The sequence below is a fragment of the Haliotis rubra genome, unplaced genomic scaffold (genome assembly GCF_003918875.1).
Source record: "Haliotis rubra isolate DU_JTF1 unplaced genomic scaffold, ASM391887v1 Scf147, whole genome shotgun sequence".
NCBI classification, from domain to species: domain Eukaryota; kingdom Metazoa; phylum Mollusca; class Gastropoda; order Lepetellida; family Haliotidae; genus Haliotis; species Haliotis rubra.
Genome location: NW_025765414.1, coordinates 730,039 through 750,154, shown reverse-complemented (window position 1 = coordinate 750,154; position 20,116 = coordinate 730,039). Strand labels below are relative to the sequence as shown.

The following is a 20,116-nucleotide window of genomic DNA, read 5'->3' as shown; positions in this document are numbered from 1 at the left end:
TTCTCATCATCATGGCAGATGCTTTCATGAATCTAAAAGAGTGAAGTCAATGATTTGGTTTAATCAGTATATAATTGCAACGAACGTTCTTCCACTGGGAGAACAGCCACGTGTCGCCTGTGCTGGTCACGTGTCTAACTTGGATGGCGGGAGAGTGGCGTCAGGGTGATGAAGGTGGTCAAGTGACGTTAGCGTCTGTTCGGACATACAATACAGAAGGCTTGCAATTGGCACACAGAAACGGAAAATATAGAACAGGTTGTTATTTTAGTTTTGTTTTTCGTTTGTTTTTTGTTTGTTTGGGGTTTTCCTATATATATATATATTATTATTATTTATTTTTTTTATCACGTCGCGGATCATGTCATAGCGATTGATACATTGTCGCCATCTTTGGTTTTTCAGAAGTTCAATGGCCGAAAGCGAACTTAAAGACTTCCCTGGAATCAATAGCATACAGAATAAGGTTTTTTTTCAGATTCACGGTTGATTTGAGCATGTAATACCCACGTGATTCCGTCTGCTAAAACAAAATGTAACATGGAAGAATAACAAGAATAAGTCTGGAACCTCATCATACGAACAGGATATGATGTCAAACCATCCTGATACTTGGTCACCGCGAATAGCTGCTACATGGCTGATGCGGCATATAACAATATTCACCGCTTCTTTATACGTGGTGTACTACGTTATTAAATGTCTTGACAAGTGCTCAAAACTGGCTCTTCGGCTAATGAAGGATCGTTCTAACGTGACTTGTATCGTAATGTGGGGCGCTGGGGTAGCCTGGTGGGTAAAGCGTCCGCTCGTCACGCTGAAGACCCGGGTTTGATTCCCCGCTTGGGTACAATGTCTGAAGTCCATTTCTGGTGCCCCCGCACTGATGTTGCTGGAATATTGTTAGAAGCGGCGTAAAACCATACTCACTCACTGCATCGTGATGTCGTGTGATCTGTGCTTAGCTAAAACAAACAGAACTTACCACTGTCCACCAGTGAATGAACTCTTGTTGACTGACTACTCCATTTTCTGAAACAATCGAACAACACTGTTTAAAAGTTTTAATGAGGATCAGTGGGAAGTAAAAAATGTTTTTCTCGGCGACCAACGAAATAATCTGTGAGTCTATATACTCACATCATGACTCTCGTGTTGACATTTATGAAACGGTGAGTCTCGTGTTGACTGTCATGAAACATGGGGAGTCTCGTGTGAACTGTCGTGAAACACGGTGAGTTTCGTGTGCACATTCATGAAACATGGTGAGTCTCGTGTAGAAAGTCATCAAACATGGTGAGTCTCGTGTAGATATTCATGAAGCATGGTGAGTCTCGTGTGGACATTCATGAAACATGGTGAGTCTTGTGTGGACAGTCATGAAACATGGTGAGTCTCGTGTGGACATTCATGAAACAAGGTGAGTCCCGTGTGGACATTCATGAAACATGGTGAGTCTCGTGTGGACATTCATGAAACAAGGTGAGTCCCGTGTGGACATTCATGAAACATGGTGAGTCTCGTGTGGATATTCATGAAACAAGGTGAGTCTCGTGTGGACATTCATGAAACAAGGTGAGTCTCGTGTGGACATTCATGAAACAAGGTGAGTCTCGCGTGGACATTCATGAAACAAGTTGAGTCTCGTGTGGACAGTCATGAAACAAGAAGAGTCTCGTGTGGACAGTCTTAAAACAGTGTGAGTCTCGCATAGACGGTCATGAAACATAATGAGTCACGACACTTCAAGATGGCCGCCTTCTTCACTCTCAAATATTTCATTTAATAGTTAACTTTACTGTTTTAAATAACCAAGTTAGATATCGGGGCTCAGCGACCGATTAGGTTTCATAACTGCGATACACGTCGCTACACTGAGTCACTAATGGTTCTCCTCTACCATCAAACTGACACGCCACAATGGCGCTGAACTCTCTCACTCACTCACTCACTCACTCACTCAATTCAACATTAGCATTAACAGATTCCAGTTATTCATATCCGCACATTATTTTTAAACACGACATATGAATTTCTTGCAACCAACCGTTTGCATCCCACAGCTTGAACAGCTCGATGAAATCATATTCAGTCAGGACGCCGTTCTTGTCGCTGTCGAAGATGTCGTACAGGGCGTGTGTGAGAACAAACATGGCGGGGTCAGCGTGTGTAGCATACGTGGTATATTCCTCTCGTGAGATGACACCGTCAACTGAAATAGTTTCTAATTCTACATCTGTTTCACAATGTATTGAAGTACATGTTGCATAGTGAGCGAATGAGTATGATTGTACGCCCTTTTTAGCAATATTCCAGCAATATCACGGCGGGGGCACCAGAAATGGGCTTCACACATTGTACCCATGTTGGGAATCGAACCCGGGTGTTCAGCGTGACGAGCGAACGCTTTAACCACAAGGTTACCCCACCGCCCCACATGCTGTAGAAGGACGATTCGTTAGTTCCAGTAATTAAAGTCTTCGCTGAATGATGAGTTATTCTCTCAGCCGTGACAGAATCCAAGTCACATACAGGAGTTAACGTCAACGTTAACGTCAACGTTAACGTCAACGACCAACGTCATCTTTAGCCACTTCTTCCACATTTATCGCAAATCCCAGGGAATCGACACTTTTCAGACATCTGGACAATTTTCTCTAATTTATTATCATTCTGCCCAATAGTTCTCGTGATCTCGCTGAGTGGGTGAGTTTAGTTTTACGCCGCTTTTAGCAATATTCCAGCAACATCACGGCGGAGGTCACCAGAAATGTGCTTTACACATAGTACCCAAGTGGGGAATCGAACCCGGGAACCTGGGAACACTGGGTGGAATCGTATCAGGGCGAAAAAGGGGTTACTTTACAGTGTCACAGGGAAATATTACAATACTTACAATTGGAATCGTAATGCCGGAAAGAGTACTCGATTTCTTGGCTGGAAATCTGCAGGTCTTTGTCAATATCATTGGCATCAAAGAGCATTTTCGCTGTGGTGTTATATGGTCTCAGGTCTATCCTGTAAATGTTTTTGCTTAAAGTTGATCATACCAGAGACCATATAACAGATATAATAATAATAATAATAATAATAATAATAATTCTATATATTACTGTTACTGTGATGAAAGGAGGCTCTGAATCACTGTAAACTAAGTGTCTCAAACATTGTTATTATACCCGTATCAGATACATTACCAACATATAATATTTTGTTGTTATTTTAATTTAATTTCAAACATGGTTATGCTTTCTTCTAAAGTGTTGTGTATTACGTGCCATGTGTGAGACATTGTCTCTTGGTCTAGGGTATATGTTAAGTATGAGACATTGTACCTTGGTCTAGAGATTATGGTAAGTGTGAGACATTGTCCCTTAATTGGTCTGGAGTTTATGTTACGTGAAATATGTGAGACATTGTCCCTATGTCTAGAGTTTATGTTAAGTGTGAGACATTGTCTCTTGGTCTGAAGTTTATGTTAAGTGTGAGACATTGTCCCTTTATGTTAAGTGTGAGACATTGTCTCTTGGTCTGGAGTTTATGTTAAGTGTGAGACATTGTCTCTTGGTCTGGAGTTTATGTTAAGTGTGAGACATTGTCCCTTTATGTTAAGTGTGAGACATTGCCCCTTAATTGGTCTGATGTTTACGTTACGTGCAATATGTGGGACATTATCCATTGGTCTAGAGTTTATGTTAAGTGTGAGACATTGTTTCTTGGTGTACAGTTTATGTTAAGTGTGAGACATTGTCTCTTGGTGTACAGTTTATGTTAAGTGTGAGACATTGTTTCTTGGTCTGGAGTTTATGTTAAGTATGAGACATTGTTTCTTGGTCTGGAGTTTATGTTAAGTGTGAGACATTGTCTCTTGGTCTGGAGTTTATGTTAAGTGTGAGACATTGACTCTTGGTCTGGAGTTTATGTTAAGTGTGAGACATTGTCCCTTTATGTTAAGTGTGAGACATTGTCTCTTGGTCTGAGTTTATGTTAAGTGTGAGACATTGTCTCTTGGTCTGGAGTTTATGTTAAGTGTGAGACATTGTCTCTTGGTCTGGAGTTTATGTTAAGTGTGAGACATTGTCTCTTGGTCTGGAGTTTATGTTAAGTGTGAGACATTGTCCCTTTATGTTAAGTGTGAGACATTGTCTCTTGGTCTGGAGTTTATGTTAAGTGTGAGACATTGTCCCTTTATGTTAAGTGTGAGACATTGTCTCTTGGTCTGGAGTTTATGTTAAGTGTGAGACATTGTCCCTTTATGTTAAGTGTGAGACATTGCCCCTTAATTGGTCTGATGTTTACGTTACGTGCAATATGTGGGACATTATCCATTGGTCTAGAGTTTATGTTAAGTGTGAGACATTGTCTCTTGGTGTACAGTTTATGTTAAGTGTGAGACATTGTTTCTTGGTCTGGAGTTTATGTTAAGTATGAGACATTGTTTCTTGGTCTGGAGTTTATGTTAAGTGTGAGACATTGACTCTTGGTCTGGAGTTTATGTTAAGTGTGAGACATTGACTCTTGCTCTGGAGTTTATGTTAAGTGTGAGACATTGTCCCTTTATGTTAAGTGTGAGACATTGTCTCTTCGTCTCGAGTTTATGTTAAGTGTGAGATATTGTTTCTTGGTCTGGAGTTTATGTTAAGTGTGAGACATTGTCTCTTGGTCTGGAGTTTATGTTAAGTGTGAGACATTGTCTCTTGGTCTGGAGTTTATGTTAAGTGTGAGACATTGACTCTTGGTCTGGAGTTTATGTTAAGTGTGAGACATTGTCCCTTTATGTTAAGTGTGAGACATTGTCTCTTGGTCTGGAGTTTATGTTAAGTGTGAGACATTGTCTCTTGGTCTGGAGTTTATGTTAAGTGTGAGACATTGTCTCTTGGTCTGGAGTTTATGTTAAGTGTGAGACATTGACTCTTGCTCTGGAGTTTATGTTAAGTGTGAGACATTGTCCCTTTATGTTAAGTGTGAGACATTGTCTCTTCGTCTCGAGTTTATGTTAAGTGTGAGATATTGTTTCTTGGTCTGGAGTTTATGTTAAGTGTGAGACATTGTCTCTTGGTCTGGAGTTTATGTTAAGTGTGAGACATTGTCTCTTGGTCTGGAGTTTATGTTAAGTGTGAGACATTGTCTCTTGGTCTGGAGTTTATGTTAAGTGTGAGACATTGACTCTTGGTCTGGAGTTTATGTTAAGTGTGAGACATTGTCCCTTTATGTTAAGTGTGAGACATTGTCTCTTGGTCTGGAGTTTATGTTAAGTGTGAGACATTGTCTCTTGGTCTGGAGTTTATGTTAAGTGTGAGACATTGTCTCTTGGTCTGGAGTTTATGTTAAGTGTGAGACATTGTCTCTTGGTCTGGAGTTTATGTTAAGTGTGAGACATTGTCTCTTGGTCTGAAGTTTATGTTAAGTGTGAGACATTGTCCCTTTATGTTAAGTGTGAGACATTGTCTCTTGATCTGGAGTTTATGTTAAGTGTGAGACATTGTCTCTTGGTCTGGAGTTTATGTTAAGTGTGAGACATTGTCCCTTTAAGTTAAGTATGAGACATTGCCCCTTAATTGGTCTGATGTTTACGTTACGTGCAATATAAGGGACATTATCCATTGGTCTAGAGTTTATGTTAAGTGTGAGACATTGTTTCTTGGTGTACAGTTTATGTTAAGTGTGAGACATTGTCTCTTGGTGTACAGTTTATGTTAAGTGTGAGACATTGTCTCTTGGTCTGGAGTTTATGTTAAGTGTGAGACATTGTCTCTTGGTCTGGAGTTTATGTTAAGTGTGAGACATTGTCCCTTTATGTTAAGTGTGAGACATTGCCCCTTAATTGGTCTGATGTTTACGTTACGTGCAATATGTGGGACATTATCCATTGGTCTAGAGTTTATGTTAAGTGTGAGACATTGTTTCTTGGTGTACAGTTTATGTTAAGTGTGAGACATTGTCTCTTGGTGTACAGTTTATGTTAAGTGTGAGACATTGTTTCTTGGTCTGGAGTTTATGTTAAGTATGAGACATTGTTTCTTGGTCTGGAGTTTATGTTAAGTGTGAGACATTGTCTCTTGGTCTGGAGTTTATGTTAAGTGTGAGACATTGACTCTTGGTCTGGAGTTTATGTTAAGTGTGAGACATTGTCCCTTTATGTTAAGTGTGAGACATTGTCTCTTGGTCTGGAGTTTATGTTAAGTGTGAGACATTGTCTCTTGGTCTGGAGTTTATGTTAAGTGTGAGACATTGTCTCTTGGTCTGGAGTTTATGTTAAGTGTGAGACATTGTCTCTTGGTCTGGAGTTTATGTTAAGTGTGAGACATTGTCCCTTTATGTTAAGTGTGAGACATTGTCTCTTGGTCTGGAGTTTATGTTAAGTGTGAGACATTGTCCCTTTATGTTAAGTGTGAGACATTGTCTCTTGGTCTGGAGTTTATGTTAAGTGTGAGACATTGTCCCTTTATGTTAAGTGTGAGACATTGCCCCTTAATTGGTCTGATGTTTACGTTACGTGCAATATGTGGGACATTATCCATTGGTCTAGAGTTTATGTTAAGTGTGAGACATTGTCTCTTCGTGTACAGTTTATGTTAAGTGTGAGACATTGTTTCTTGGTCTGGAGTTTATGTTAAGTATGAGACATTGTTTCTTGGTCTGGAGTTTATGTTAAGTGTGAGACATTGACTCTTGGTCTGGAGTTTATGTTAAGTGTGAGACATTGACTCTTGCTCTGGAGTTTATGTTAAGTGTGAGACATTGTCCCTTTATGTTAAGTGTGAGACATTGTCTCTTCGTCTCGAGTTTATGTTAAGTGTGAGATATTGTTTCTTGGTCTGGAGTTTATGTTAAGTGTGAGACATTGTCTCTTGGTCTGGAGTTTATGTTAAGTGTGAGACATTGTCTCTTGGTCTGAGTTTATGTTAAGTGTGTGAGACATTGTCTCTTGGTCTGGAGTTTATGTTAAGTGTGAGACATTGACTCTTGGTCTGGAGTTTATGTTAAGTGTGAGACATTGTCCCTTTATGTTAAGTGTGAGACATTGTCTCTTGGTCTGGAGTTTATGTTAAGTGTGAGACATTGTCTCTTGGTCTGGAGTTTATGTTAAGTGTGAGACATTGTCTCTTGGTCTGGAGTTTATGTTAAGTGTGAGACATTGACTCTTGCTCTGGAGTTTATGTTAAGTGTGAGACATTGTCCCTTTATGTTAAGTGTGAGACATTGTCTCTTCGTCTCGAGTTTATGTTAAGTGTGAGATATTGTTTCTTGGTCTGGAGTTTATGTTAAGTGTGAGACATTGTCTCTTGGTCTGGAGTTTATGTTAAGTGTGAGACATTGTCTCTTGGTCTGGAGTTTATGTTAAGTGTGAGACATTGTCTCTTGGTCTGGAGTTTATGTTAAGTGTGAGACATTGACTCTTGGTCTGGAGTTTATGTTAAGTGTGAGACATTGTCCCTTTATGTTAAGTGTGAGACATTGTCTCTTGGTCTGGAGTTTATGTTAAGTGTGAGACATTGTCTCTTGGTCTGGAGTTTATGTTAAGTGTGAGACATTGTCTCTTGGTCTCGAGTTTATGTTAAGTGTGAGACATTGTCTCTTGGTCTGGAGTTTATGTTAAGTGTGAGACATTGTCTCTTGGTCTGAAGTTTATGTTAAGTGTGAGACATTGTCCCTTTATGTTAAGTGTGAGACATTGTCTCTTGGTCTGGAGTTTATGTTAAGTGTGAGACATTGTCTCTTGGTCTGGAGTTTATGTTAAGTGTGAGACATTGTCCCTTTAAGTTAAGTATGAGACATTGCCCCTTAATTGGTCTGATGTTTACGTTACGTGCAATATAAGGGACATTATCCATTGGTCTAGAGTTTATGTTAAGTGTGAGACATTGTTTCTTGGTGTACAGTTTATGTTAAGTGTGAGACATTGTCTCTTGGTGTCAGTTTATGGTGTTACAGTTTATGTTAAGTGTGAGACATTGTCTCTTGGTCTGGAGTTTATGTTAAGTGTGAGACATTGTCTCTTGGTCTGGAGTTTATGTTAAGTGTGAGACATTGACTCTTGGTCTGGAGTTTATGTTAAGTGTGAGACATTGTCCCTTTATGTTAAGTGTGAGACATTGTCTCTTGGTCTGAGTTTATGTTAAGTGTGAGACATTGTCTCTTGGTCTGGAGTTTATGTTAAGTGTGAGACATTGTCTCTTGGTCTGGAGTTTATGTTAAGTGTGAGACATTGTCTCTTGGTCTGGAGTTTATGTTAAGTGTGAGACATTGTCTCTTGGTCTGGAGTTTATGTTAAGTGTGAGACATTGTCTCTTGGTCTGGAGTTTATGTTAAGTGTGAGACATGTCTCTTGGTCTGGAGTTTATGTTAAGTATGAGACATTGTCCCTTTATGTTAAGTGTGAGACATTGTCTCTTGGTCTAGAGTTTATGTTAAGTGTGAGACATTGTCCCTTTATGTTAAGTGTGAGACATTGCCCCTTAATTGGTCTGGAGTTTATGTTACGTGCAATATGTGGGACATTATCCATTGGTCTAGAGTTTATGTTAAGTGTGAGACATTGTTTCTTGGTGTACAGTTGATGTTAAGTGTGAGACATTGTCTCTTGGTCTGGAGTTTATGTTAAGTGTGAGACATTGTTTCTTGGTCTAGAGTTTATGTTAAGTGTGAGACACTGTCTCTTGGTCTGGAGTTTATGTTAAGTGTGAGACATGTCTCTTGGTCTGGAGTTTATGTTAAGTGTGAGACATTGTCCCTTTATGTTAAGTGTGAGACATTGTCTCTTGGTCTAGAGTTTATGTTAAGTGTGAGACATTGTCCCTTTATGTTAAGTGTGAGACATTGCCCCTTAATTGGTCTGGAGTTTATGTTACGTGCAATATGTGGGACATTGTCCATTGGTCTAGAGTTTATGTTAAGTGTGAGACATTGTTTCTTGGTGTACAGTTGATGTTAAGTGTGAGACATTGTCTCTTGGTCTAGAGTTTATGTTAAGTGTGAGACATTGTTCATAATATATGGCAAGGGGGGTGTACATATTTTAGTTTAGTTTATTTTTTTCACATTGTTGTACCTGCTTCTCCATTATAATTATCATCTCTCCCCAAGCCACGATTTATGAACATCCCCCTAGCCCGGGTTAAGAAATTTCCGAAATCGTATAATTTTAATATCACCCCTATGCATAATAATATACACCTTGAAAACCACAATGTCCGGAACGGCAGGTTTGGTGGGATACACGGGGTTTGTTGTAATGTATCTTTACTTACTGTGCGCAGCAGAGAGAAGATCCAAGTAGCACAACAGTGACCGTTAGCCAGATCATGTTGACGCTGTTATACACTCTTAGCACAGAAAAAAGGCAAAGACTGAATTAAAATGTAATGTGTGTGAGTGAACAATGAATGTGAATTAAGGCCTGGTGGGGTAGCCTTGTGGTTAAAGCGTTTGCTCGTCACGCTGAACACCCGGGTTCGAGTCTCCACATGGGTATAATGTGTGAAGCCAATTTCTGGTGTCCCCCACCGTGATATTGCTGGAATATTGCTAAAAGCGGCGTAAAACCAAACTAACTGACTCATTTGAGTTAAAATCGTAAAACGTCGCCTTTGCAAGGGGTGATTACGATGGTCGACGCTATCTATCCTACTTGGTAGAATGCCCCTTGTGTCATCAAACAGATGTTAAACTTTTCTAAACTTGCAAATGTCTACGTCGGGACCTAAAACTTAAGAACCCTTAGAGACGGATTAATCTTTCTTCATGTACCCAATAGTGAGCAAGTTTAGGTTTACATTCCAGCAATACCACGGCGGGGAACACCAGAAATGGGCTTCACACATTGTATCAATCTGGAGAATCGAACACGGATGTTCGGCGTGACGAGCGAAAGCTTTTACCACTAAGCTACCCACATGTGAGTGAGTGAGATTAGTTTTACGACGCACTCAGAAATATTCCAGCTATATGGGGGCGGTAGCCACCCACATGTGCCCCATAAGCAGGGGACATGACAAGAATGTCAACCCTTGTTTGTCTGGTCCGTATTCGCTTATTTACATTCGGCATTTATATCGCTGTGAACAAACAAAACAAGAAAATAAAGACCAAGTGTCATGGCCCTATTAGCCGGTCTCCCTAATTACTGCAGCTTATGAATGTCGTAACTGACCTATTACATTCCCAACTTACCTATCTGGCTTCGCAATGTATAGTGCTGTATAAAACCAAGCATTATCATTAGGAGGTTATATTTTGACATTATTTGATAAGATAGTCATTCTCTATTTAATTAAACGTGAGGTTTAAATTTTTGTTGAGGCGTGTGCAGCGAAGTCGTGATGACTGTGGCCTGTCTCCATCTGTGTGCTCTCAGTCAGACTCGTCAGTCTCGGGTCAGCGTCCCGTCAACGTCCGTCAATGTCCCGTCATTGTCCGTCACTGCCCCGTCAGTGTCCTTCAATGTTCCGTCACTGCCCCGTCAATGTCCACTCAATGTTCCGTCACTGTCCCGTCAACGTCCTGTTGGTGTTTCGTCAGTGTCCCTTTGATGTTCAGTCAGTGTTCCGTAAATGTTCCGTCTCTGCCCCGTTGAAGTCAGATTTGTCAGTCAGCGTCAGTGTCCCGTCAATGTTTCGTCAGTGTCCCGTCAATGCTCAGTCAATGTCCCGTTGATGTTCCGTCAGTGTCCCCTCAATGTTCCGTCAATGTCCAGTCGGTGTCCCTAATGTCCGGTCTGTGTCCCTAATGTTCAGTCAGTGTCCCTAATGTCCAGTCGGTGTCCCTAATGTTCAGTCTGTGTCCCTTATGTCCAGTCAGTGTCCCTAATGTTCAGTCTGTGTCCCTTATGTCCAGTCAGTGTCCCTAATGTTCAGTCAGTCTCCCTAATGTCCAGTCAGTGTCCCTAATGTTCAGTCTGTGTCCCTAATGTCAAGTCGGTGTCCCTAATGTCCAGTCAGTGTCCCTAATGTCCAGTCAGTGTCCCTAATGTTCAGTCAGTGCCCCTAATGTCCAGTCAGTGTCCCTAATGTGCAGTTAGTGTCCCTAATGTGCAGTTAGTGTCCCTAATGTCTTGTCGGTGTCACTAATGGCCAGTCGATGTCCCTATCAAACCACTAAACACTCGTTTAGAATAATGAGTGAGTTAGTGAGTGAGAAGGACTTTAAATCGCTATAAGTAACATTATTCCAGCAATATCATGACAGGGGACACTAGAAATAGGCACCAACATTGTACCCATGTAGAGAATCGAGCCCGGTTCTTCGGGCGTGAGGAGCGAACGCTTTGACCACTAGGCTACCCCACCGCCCCACACGAAATATGTAGCAGGACGCCAGTCATTCACACACAGGGGTACCTGGCAGGATATTGCCAACGAATATATCAAAAAGTCAAAGGCTATTATATTTCCTTCATTGTTTTTATTGCAACGATTGTTCTTCCATCACAACCCGGGAAGCTGCCAGCCCAATTAGTCACGTGACCTACTAGGCGCTCGGGGTTGATGGAGCGAAGGTGGCGTCAGGGTGGTGGAGGTGATCCAATGCCGTCAGTGTCTGGAGAACAGAAGGCGTTACATGCAAATCTGTATAAACACGAGTGGATCAATTATTGTATGGTTTTTAAAACTAAATCGACGAGATTATGCTAGTGAGTGAGTGAGTGAGTGTGGTTAAATATAAATATCAAATAATAAATAATAATAATTAAATGTGGGGAATCAAACTCGGGTCTTTGGCGTGACGAGCAAACACTTTAACCACTAGGTTACCCCACTGCCCCTCTTTTCCTTGTGGGTTTCAGCAAGCAAACAAGTAAACGTCGAGGACTTAGACCCAGTTTAAACTGACACGTGACGTAACTGGAACGTTGTTCATAACACCGGTTAACCCAACACCCTCAAATGTTTGTTTGTTGTCCATAAGCCGCATTCAACAACATCCCAGCGATATGACTTCGGTCTGTAAAAATCTGAGTCTTGACTGACACCACGTGCATCGATCTACTCAATTAGGACACGATGACATGTATCAACCATGAAACCGGGGTACACCAGAAAGGGCCTTTCACATTGTGAGGTGAGGTGAAATTGGGTTTAACGTCGTGCTTGAGAATATTTCGCTCATATCACGACGTGCATGCGTGTGTATGTGTATGTGCGGGTGCTTGTACTAGCCCAGACTGAAGCTGGTTTTATAGCGCTAGCCCACTGAGATTCCATGCCGCAGTGAAGCATGAATACCCAGCTCAGACACATTATACTGACTCCGAGCCGACCAGTCCTTGTTGTACCCATTAATGCCGAGCGCCAGGCAGGGACCAAGAAGTAAAATATTTTAAAGTCTTATGGTATGACGCGGCCGGGGATCAAACCCGCGACCTTCCGCTCTCCGGGCGGACGCTTTAACCACTACACCACGGAGGCGGTCTTTCACATTGTACCCATGTTGGGAATCAAACTCGTGACCAGCGTGCGCTTTAACCACTAGGCTGCTCCACCGCCCCTGTACCACTGAACTAATGCTAAGAATAGCTCTTGACTGGACTGTGGGGTAGCCTAGTGGTTAAAGCGTTCGCTCGTCACGCTGAAGACAAGGGTTCTATTACCCACATGGGTACAATGTGTGAAACACATTGCTGGTGTCCCCCGACCTGATATTGCTGGAATATTGCTAAAAGCGGCGTTTGATCCAACACAACGAAGCACTACTTACCACTGTCCACCAGTGAACAAACTCCGGCTCGCTCACAATTGTATTTTCTGAAACAATCGAACAATATATTGAGAATAAAATGGGTTTAATGTCGCGTTCAAGATTATTTATTCATTTTAACGTCGTTTAAGACGCTGCCGGAATCAAACCATAGGCCTTACGTTCTGGGTTATACTATACCACATCGGAATCCGTATCTTCACTGCAGACTGAATCATCCGACAGCTGTCATTGGGTGATTTTGAGTGTTTTTTAAATGGACATCCATCTAGTAATTAAAACTCACTATATTTATTTTGGCCTAACTATATTCTCGATGTCCAATGTTTGAAAAGCTTCCATTTTAGTTTGTAGGAATCATTAGCAAAGCCGTATAAAAAATTTCACATTGGTGGGTAATGTGATTAATGAGACATTAGTCATCACAACACATTGGGGTATAATATTTCTAGAAAAAATGCAGAAAATGAAAAACGATCCGTCATTTAGTACCTCTTGGATAAAGGTATGCCCTCAGATAATGTCATATAAAATATGTTAGTATAGTATTGGATGACTTCCCGTCATAATCAAGAGTCAAAGCTTTGGATTGCTTGATTCATATTTAGTTGGGGGCTGTTTCTTTTAAGGAGGCCCCCATTTAAGTCTTTCAAAAACATTGTGTCCAGATATTCAAGCTGGCCCTGTTTACAATATACTGAGAGTTGACACTAGTGTGACCATTCAGCATTTACTTTGAACCTTTAGCATCATGTGTGAAAAAGTGAAAACATTAGAATAAGTTATGTCCTTATGATTTCGTCGTCTGAAAGGGGGTGGGTAGTGTCTCCAAAACAAGCTGTTACAGTAAACATGAAGGGTGAATCACTTTAACAAGCGATTGTACTTTCAAATTGCTTTTTTATGCACTTTAATATCTAAGTTTGATTCTAGCGGACGTCTACCTATCTCAAACACACAAAATGTTTCTTGCATGTTTCGTTACCTGAAGTTTGTGGTGCATTTATTGCAGATTTTGCGCTTTTGGGGGGTACCAAGATAAAATTTCAAACAAAATGGGGGTCGTAAGGCTGGAACGTAGCAAAACCAATTTGCTTGAGGTTGACAGATAATATGTAGAAAGATAAAACATAAAAACAGCTGCACTTGTATCATTTACTAGGTCAGGCCGACTACTTTTTGACTGTCCCTCGTAGCTACTGCTGTCTTTTTCCCACGATGACTTATACTGAATGTGACCAAAGGTATTTCAACCGGTTATTTTCCGCGGAACTGGAGTTTAGCTTCCAGTTCCAAGAAAGGAACTGGCTAGTTTGGCATTTTTTATGTTTTTATTCTTTCTTTAAGGCCAGACTATGCACGCATATATACATGATAGCTATTGAATGCTTAGTTTATTTTGTTTAGAATATAACGTTACTCTAGAAGTCAATGGGGAAATATCTGTTTTTGTGTAACCTCTAGGGACAGGCGCTCTGTGAAACCACTGCAATACACAGCCAAACACCGTTGTGTCGAAGTTGAAGGACCTATCTAAATACTCGAGTTATCCGACCTTAGACGTAACCGCAAAATGACGACAATTTGGTGTAAATCCAACTAGGGTCCATGCAGGTAGCAAAAGTAATGTAAGTCCCCATGGTCCCTGGTATGGTGATCTACCTTCAGTTATTGGCGATTTATAGTCCATTTTTATACTGTATTGTTTTTCCCCTATAGTTAAAACGTTTTAGATTTAATTACTAGTTTTACATACATATCTGTGATATTCTAGTTGTTTTACTGTCCTTCGTCGGCAGTTTTTTTATAATATACATATATTTCATTTCAATATCAAATGTTCTTGTCACGATATGGCTGAAATATTGCCGATGTGACGTTAAATATTAACTCACTCACTCACTCACTCACTTTGGGGGCCAAGCAGTTTGTCTTTATGTATATGTCAGGTGGACGATATAAATGATCCCGTATGACGTGTGCCTAAAGATGAACTGCGCTTTGGCTTTTTAATCTAACCATGGCGTTGCAGTTAACTTTTATGACGTCATATCTGAGCGATAACGACGAATACACAAGGGGAAATAACTCAGTTTCAAGCATGGCGCCATTTACCGCTAGACCTACACTAAACAGGCTCCGCTGTTGCTTCGCGCAGCAAGCTATGGTCTTTTACTTGCTGAACTTAACAAGAGACCAGTCTAGACCTGTCATACCATGGATCATTGTCATTTTAACGATATTTCCGATTATTGAAATCCTCAATTATGATTGATTGTTTGTTTTTTAACGCCGCATTCAGCAATATTCCAGCTACATGACGGCGGTCTGTAAATAATCGAGTCTGAACCAGACAATATAGTGATCGAAAGCATATGCACTGAATTCGGTACCGATGACATGTGTCAGCCAAGTCAGCGAGCCTCACCACCCGATCCCGTTAGTCGCCTCTTACGACAAGCATGGGTTGATGAAGACCAATTCAAACCCGGATTTTCACCAGACATTAAGGTTAAATACGATACATCAATATGTTTCAGCCCACCGTTTGCATCCCACAACTTGAACAGCTCCTCGTAGTCGTACTGAGTCAGGACTCCATCCTTGTCTTTGTCGTAGATGTCGTACAGAGCATGCGTGAGAACAAACATGGCGGGGTTCTGGTGAGTGGTGTATGTAGTATATTCCTCGCGTGATACTACACCATCAACTGAAAATACGAAGGTTCTAGGTGTAGAATGACAGCAATAAAAGATAATTTACTCGAGATTTCTGCAGAATACTTTCTATAGAACAGTGAGTGAGTGAGTGTGGTTTTACGCCGCTTTGAGCAAAATATTCCAGCAACATCACGGCGAGGATCACCAGAAACCCGGGTCTTCGGCGTGACGAGCGAATGCTTTAACCACTAGGCTACCCCGTCGCCCCATGAATAAATACATAATACTGAAATTTATATAGCCCTTAATCCAACCACTAAGTGGTTGCTCAAACTACTATAGAACAGAGAGGACGCGGTAATATACAAGCACTTCCGGGGGATTCTGGGTAAATTATGTTCAGGGCTGCCTGTGATGCGACCAGATTGGTCGGGTGACACTTTGTGAGTGAGTTTAGTTTTACGGAATACTCTGCAATATTACAGTTATATGGCGGCGGTATGTAAATAATCGAGTCTGGACCAGACAATCCAGTGACTAACGGCATTAGCATCGATCTGCGCAATTGGGATACGATGACATGTGTCAACCAAGTCAGCGAGCCTGACCACCCGATCCCGTTATTCGCCTCTTACGACAAGCATGGGTTGCTGAAGACCAATTCTAACCCGGTTCTTCACGGGCGGATCACACTTTGACCTGGTTGGTCACATGTCACTGATGACCATGCTGTCATTGACTGGATGGTCTGGACCAGACTCGACTGTCCAGAGACTTCCGTCATATGCCTTGAATATTTCTGAGAGCAACTGTCAACAACAGAAACCCTATTATCAGTCATGCTTTGCCCAAAGAATTTGTCAATTAAAACAATACGATTAAACGTTTAAAAGTTATTATAACACCAATATGCCTTAAATGATGCGCGCGCGCACATACACGCACGCACGCACACACACACACACACACACACACACACACACACACACACACACGAATGCACTGTGCATCAAAATGTCAAGAAGTGTATGTATATTGACGAATACCTTGTGAGAGTTTCACTTGTGCCCAATCCATTTTGACATTAACAACTCTTCATATAGATTCGTGTGACCTGTACACACACGCACACGCACACGCACACTCTCACGCACACACACACACACATGGTGGTGTGTGGTCTTGTGTATTGAGTGCAAGTCACAAATCACTTGAAGTTAAGCAACGTTGGTAACGGAGAGTCCTTGGATGGGTGACCGTGTTTGGCAGCTTGACTCATCAGAGTTTCTAGGACTTCTGTCCTGCCACACAACGAATCATGTGGTCTCACCTTAGGCAAGTGAGTTTGTTTAAAATTGCCCCTGTTCACCCAGCGGAAAATGGGTACCCGGTGGGATAAGTCATATGACTATTAACCTTCTAGCGCCTCACATGCACCTTGGGTTATCCGGGGTAATGGTGTCCATCATGCTGTATGCGCTTAGAGTATGTCCCTGCGGAGTTCTGCGCTATATTAGTGGCCATATTATTAGCATTATTACATACAGACACATATATACATACGTACAGTTAGAATCGTATCCATTGAATGAAAGAACGAGTTCCGTATGGGACATTTCCTTGTCCTTATCAACATCATTGGCATCGAAGAGGTTCTGAGCTGTGACGTCATACGGCCTCAGGTCGATTCTGAAAAATACATTTTAAAAATCAGTATGACGAATTTGTTTCGAAATTTGTATGTAAGCTATCGGAATTCTCATATAATGCTCTCGATGAACCTATAAACTGAAGTCTAGTGTTTAATCTCCCTATTATATGGATTGGCTTGTTGGTTGTTTAGGGGCGGTGGGGTAGCCTAATGGTTAAAGCGTTGGCTCGTCACGCTGAAGACCCGGGTTCGAATCCCCACATGGGTACAATGTGTGAAGCCCATTTCTGGTGTCCCCCGCCGTGATGTTGCTGGAATATTGCTAAAAGCGGCGTAAAACCAAACGCAGTCAGTCAGTCAGTTGGTTGTTTAACGCAGCACTCAGCAACATTCCAGCGATATGGCGGTGGTCTCCCTGTTATAAACTACCAGCTCATTCACCTACGCATTAATCTCTCTCATCCATTATACTCAACCATCCTGCTCACCAACTCTACCACACATTAAACTCACTTACACTATAAACTCACTCATCCACCCAGTAAACCCAGTCACTCACTCACCCAAACATTAAACTCATCTATACCACTCACGAACACACTACAACACGTAGTGAAGTATCACAGTGGCTATAACAACGAGAAACGACCTTGAAGGACGATGGGTGACATGGGATGGGTGCGTGATACGCCACGATTTGTCAAAAGCTTATTCACTTGACGAGGCAGACTGCGTATGAGTTCCCAAATGGCGATTTGAGGGAATCTGTCCCACTCCTCTGGCCACGTTCAGCCGACGTGGTTGCAGGCCTATGACGTTGACGCACACGTCTCATTGGTATGTCCCTGACGTGGTCAATGAGGCAAAGGTCTGGGTCAGTCCATGACGTTCTGTGGTCGTTATCCTGAGTGAGTCAGTGAGTGGGTGGGTCAGTGACAACAACGGGCGTCGGTGTCTTATCTTGATAGTACTGTCCAGTAACCATTACTTGCATGGTTTGGAATGGGTTGGGACTCGCTCATCCAGAGTGACACCATCCAATCCACCACCCAATCCGTCTTGAGGTCTATTGTTTACATTGGCTTGAGCTTCGTTTCTATGTCGCCAGACACGACCATGCTTACCAAGTACGTGAATCAGAACTCATCAGAAAACATGCCCAAGTTTGTGTTCACTATTGATGCCTGTTGCTTGTCGCCAGACACGACCATGCCTACCAAGGACTGGAATCAGAACTCATCAGAAAACATGCCCAAGTTTGTGTTCACTATTGATGCCTGTTGCCTGTCGCCAGACACGACCATGCCTACCAAGGACGTGCATTAGAACTCATCAGAAAACATGCCCAAGTTTGTGTTCACTATTGCCTGTTGGCAATATGGCGATGTACGGGGCGCCACCACACGTGGCCGGAGCGACGAGATGAGCTGTAGACGTGTTCCAATCGTCTGGGTCCTGTTACACGACAGGTTCGCAGCACTATAGAGTTACGTAACGTCGTAAAGTTGCGAACGCTTTGTGGAACACCCATAAGTCGTTGAATGATAAAAGCTTTCAGCAAATTAATTCGCTGTTTGACCTGGATTCCGTAGAGCCTGGTTTCGGAACAATCATCCTGAACTCCTGTCGTTATTCTGGGAGGTCGTCAAAGGAGTCGATCATAATAATAATAATAATAATAATAATAATAATAATAATAATCTACTTCTATAGCGCCGAGTTCCAGCTAGGCTGCTCACAGGCGCTTGTGCAGATCAGTCTATTTCATTTCAAATAGATGTGTCTTTAAATGTTTTCGAAAAGTTGGTAGACTTGGGGCGGATTTTAGCGACATAGGGAGGTTGTTCCATAGCATGGGAGCTGCACATTCAAAGCAGCGGTCCCCGTATTTGGTCCTGGATGGTCTGGTGATAAGCAGATCTTTATCTTGTGATCTAAGAGTTCTTGTTGGTCTATGGTTGTTTAGAAGAGATGACAAGTAAGATGGAGCAGTGTTGGTCTTCAGGCACTTGTAGATAATGGTAAGCACCTTGAATTTTATGCGTCTGGCAACGGGTAGCCAATGCAGTTCTCTTAACCTGGGGGGTGATGTGGTCATCAAACATTTTGGGTTTGTTGGTACCTGATCAATAGTCTGCTAATCACAGTTCGGGAAACATTGAACGTATTTGCCACTGTACCCCGGCGTCTGTTAGTTTTCAGCATGCCAATAGCTCGTTGACTTTCTTAACGTGAGAGGAAATAATTCAAATAAAAATTCAAATAAAAGAAAGTATGTCTTTAGTTTTGAACAAAAATATACAAAAAATATAACCATATCCTTTTCTCGTGTGTTTAGTTTTAGTGACCATCAAAGATGTTCTTTGGAGTTTATATTAGAAATGGGGTTTATTTTCTTTTTCATTTATCGACTAACCGAACTGAAACTTTTGCCCCAAATCCTCACACCAGAAAAAACATGTGAAGATCCCGGGTTCGAATTGGTCTTCAGCAACCAATGCTTGTCGTAAGAGGCGACTAATGGGATCGGGTGGTCAGGCTCACTGACTTGGTTGACATATGCCATCGTATCCCAATTGCGTAGATCGATGTTCATGCTGTTGATCACAGGATTGTTTGGTCCAAACTCAATTAGTTACATACCGCCGCCATATAGCTGGAATATTGCTGAGTGTGGCGTAAAACTAAAGTCTCTCATTCAAACCAGAAAAAAAAAAGAAAAACCTTTTTTAAACTTACTGTGCCGATGACAAACTGGCTCCCACCAACAAACAGATAACGGTCAGACAGTTCATTGTAAAGTATCACGCTGAAAATAGATAATATATAAATGGAAAAATATTTATCTTCAGGCTCCCTAAATATTTCATGTTCATGTTTAAAAAAGTGATGTGTATGAATAATAACCTTCCTCGAGTTTTTTTCTAATTTGGGTACTATCAGAGAAAAGAGAAAGGAAAATACATACATATTTTGGCCACTCAAATCACACTTTTAATCCAGTGGATCGCCTCTGAAAAAATATTCTTACCTTGGCCAGATGGTTTCCTGCAAGGAGTGATAGTTAGACCACGAGTATTTATATATAAATTCTTCCGATTGATAAGAC

The 20,116-nt window shown here is 41.6% G+C and overlaps 2 protein-coding genes across 3 annotated transcripts; both read right to left on the bottom strand.

Moving 5' to 3' along the window:
* Positions 1 to 53: 53 nt before the first annotated feature.
* Positions 54 to 10,196, bottom strand: LOC124269749. The gene is made up of 6 exons (XM_046704777.1): positions 10,174 to 10,196; positions 9,252 to 9,326; positions 2,897 to 3,018; positions 2,048 to 2,212; positions 986 to 1,032; positions 54 to 195 (listed from the first exon to the last, which is right to left on the bottom strand). The coding sequence occupies exons 2-6, from the start codon at positions 9,305 to 9,307 to the stop codon at positions 127 to 129; spliced, it is 459 nt and encodes a 152-aa protein (XP_046560733.1). The 5' UTR covers positions 9,308 to 9,326; positions 10,174 to 10,196; the 3' UTR covers positions 54 to 126.
* A 1,192-nt stretch (positions 10,197 to 11,388) lies between these two features.
* Positions 11,389 to 20,116, bottom strand: LOC124269748. Of its 2 annotated transcripts, none has more exons than XM_046704775.1 (6): positions 20,039 to 20,116; positions 19,747 to 19,816; positions 16,924 to 17,045; positions 15,242 to 15,406; positions 12,697 to 12,743; positions 11,389 to 11,538 (listed from the first exon to the last, which is right to left on the bottom strand). In XM_046704775.1, the coding sequence occupies exons 2-6, from the start codon at positions 19,800 to 19,802 to the stop codon at positions 11,470 to 11,472; spliced, it is 459 nt and encodes a 152-aa protein (XP_046560731.1). In that variant the 5' UTR covers positions 19,803 to 19,816; positions 20,039 to 20,116; the 3' UTR covers positions 11,389 to 11,469. The 2 variants fall into 2 exon arrangements, with proteins under 2 accessions (XP_046560731.1, XP_046560732.1); XM_046704776.1 differs by lacking the exon at positions 20,039 to 20,116 and adding an exon at positions 19,976 to 20,035.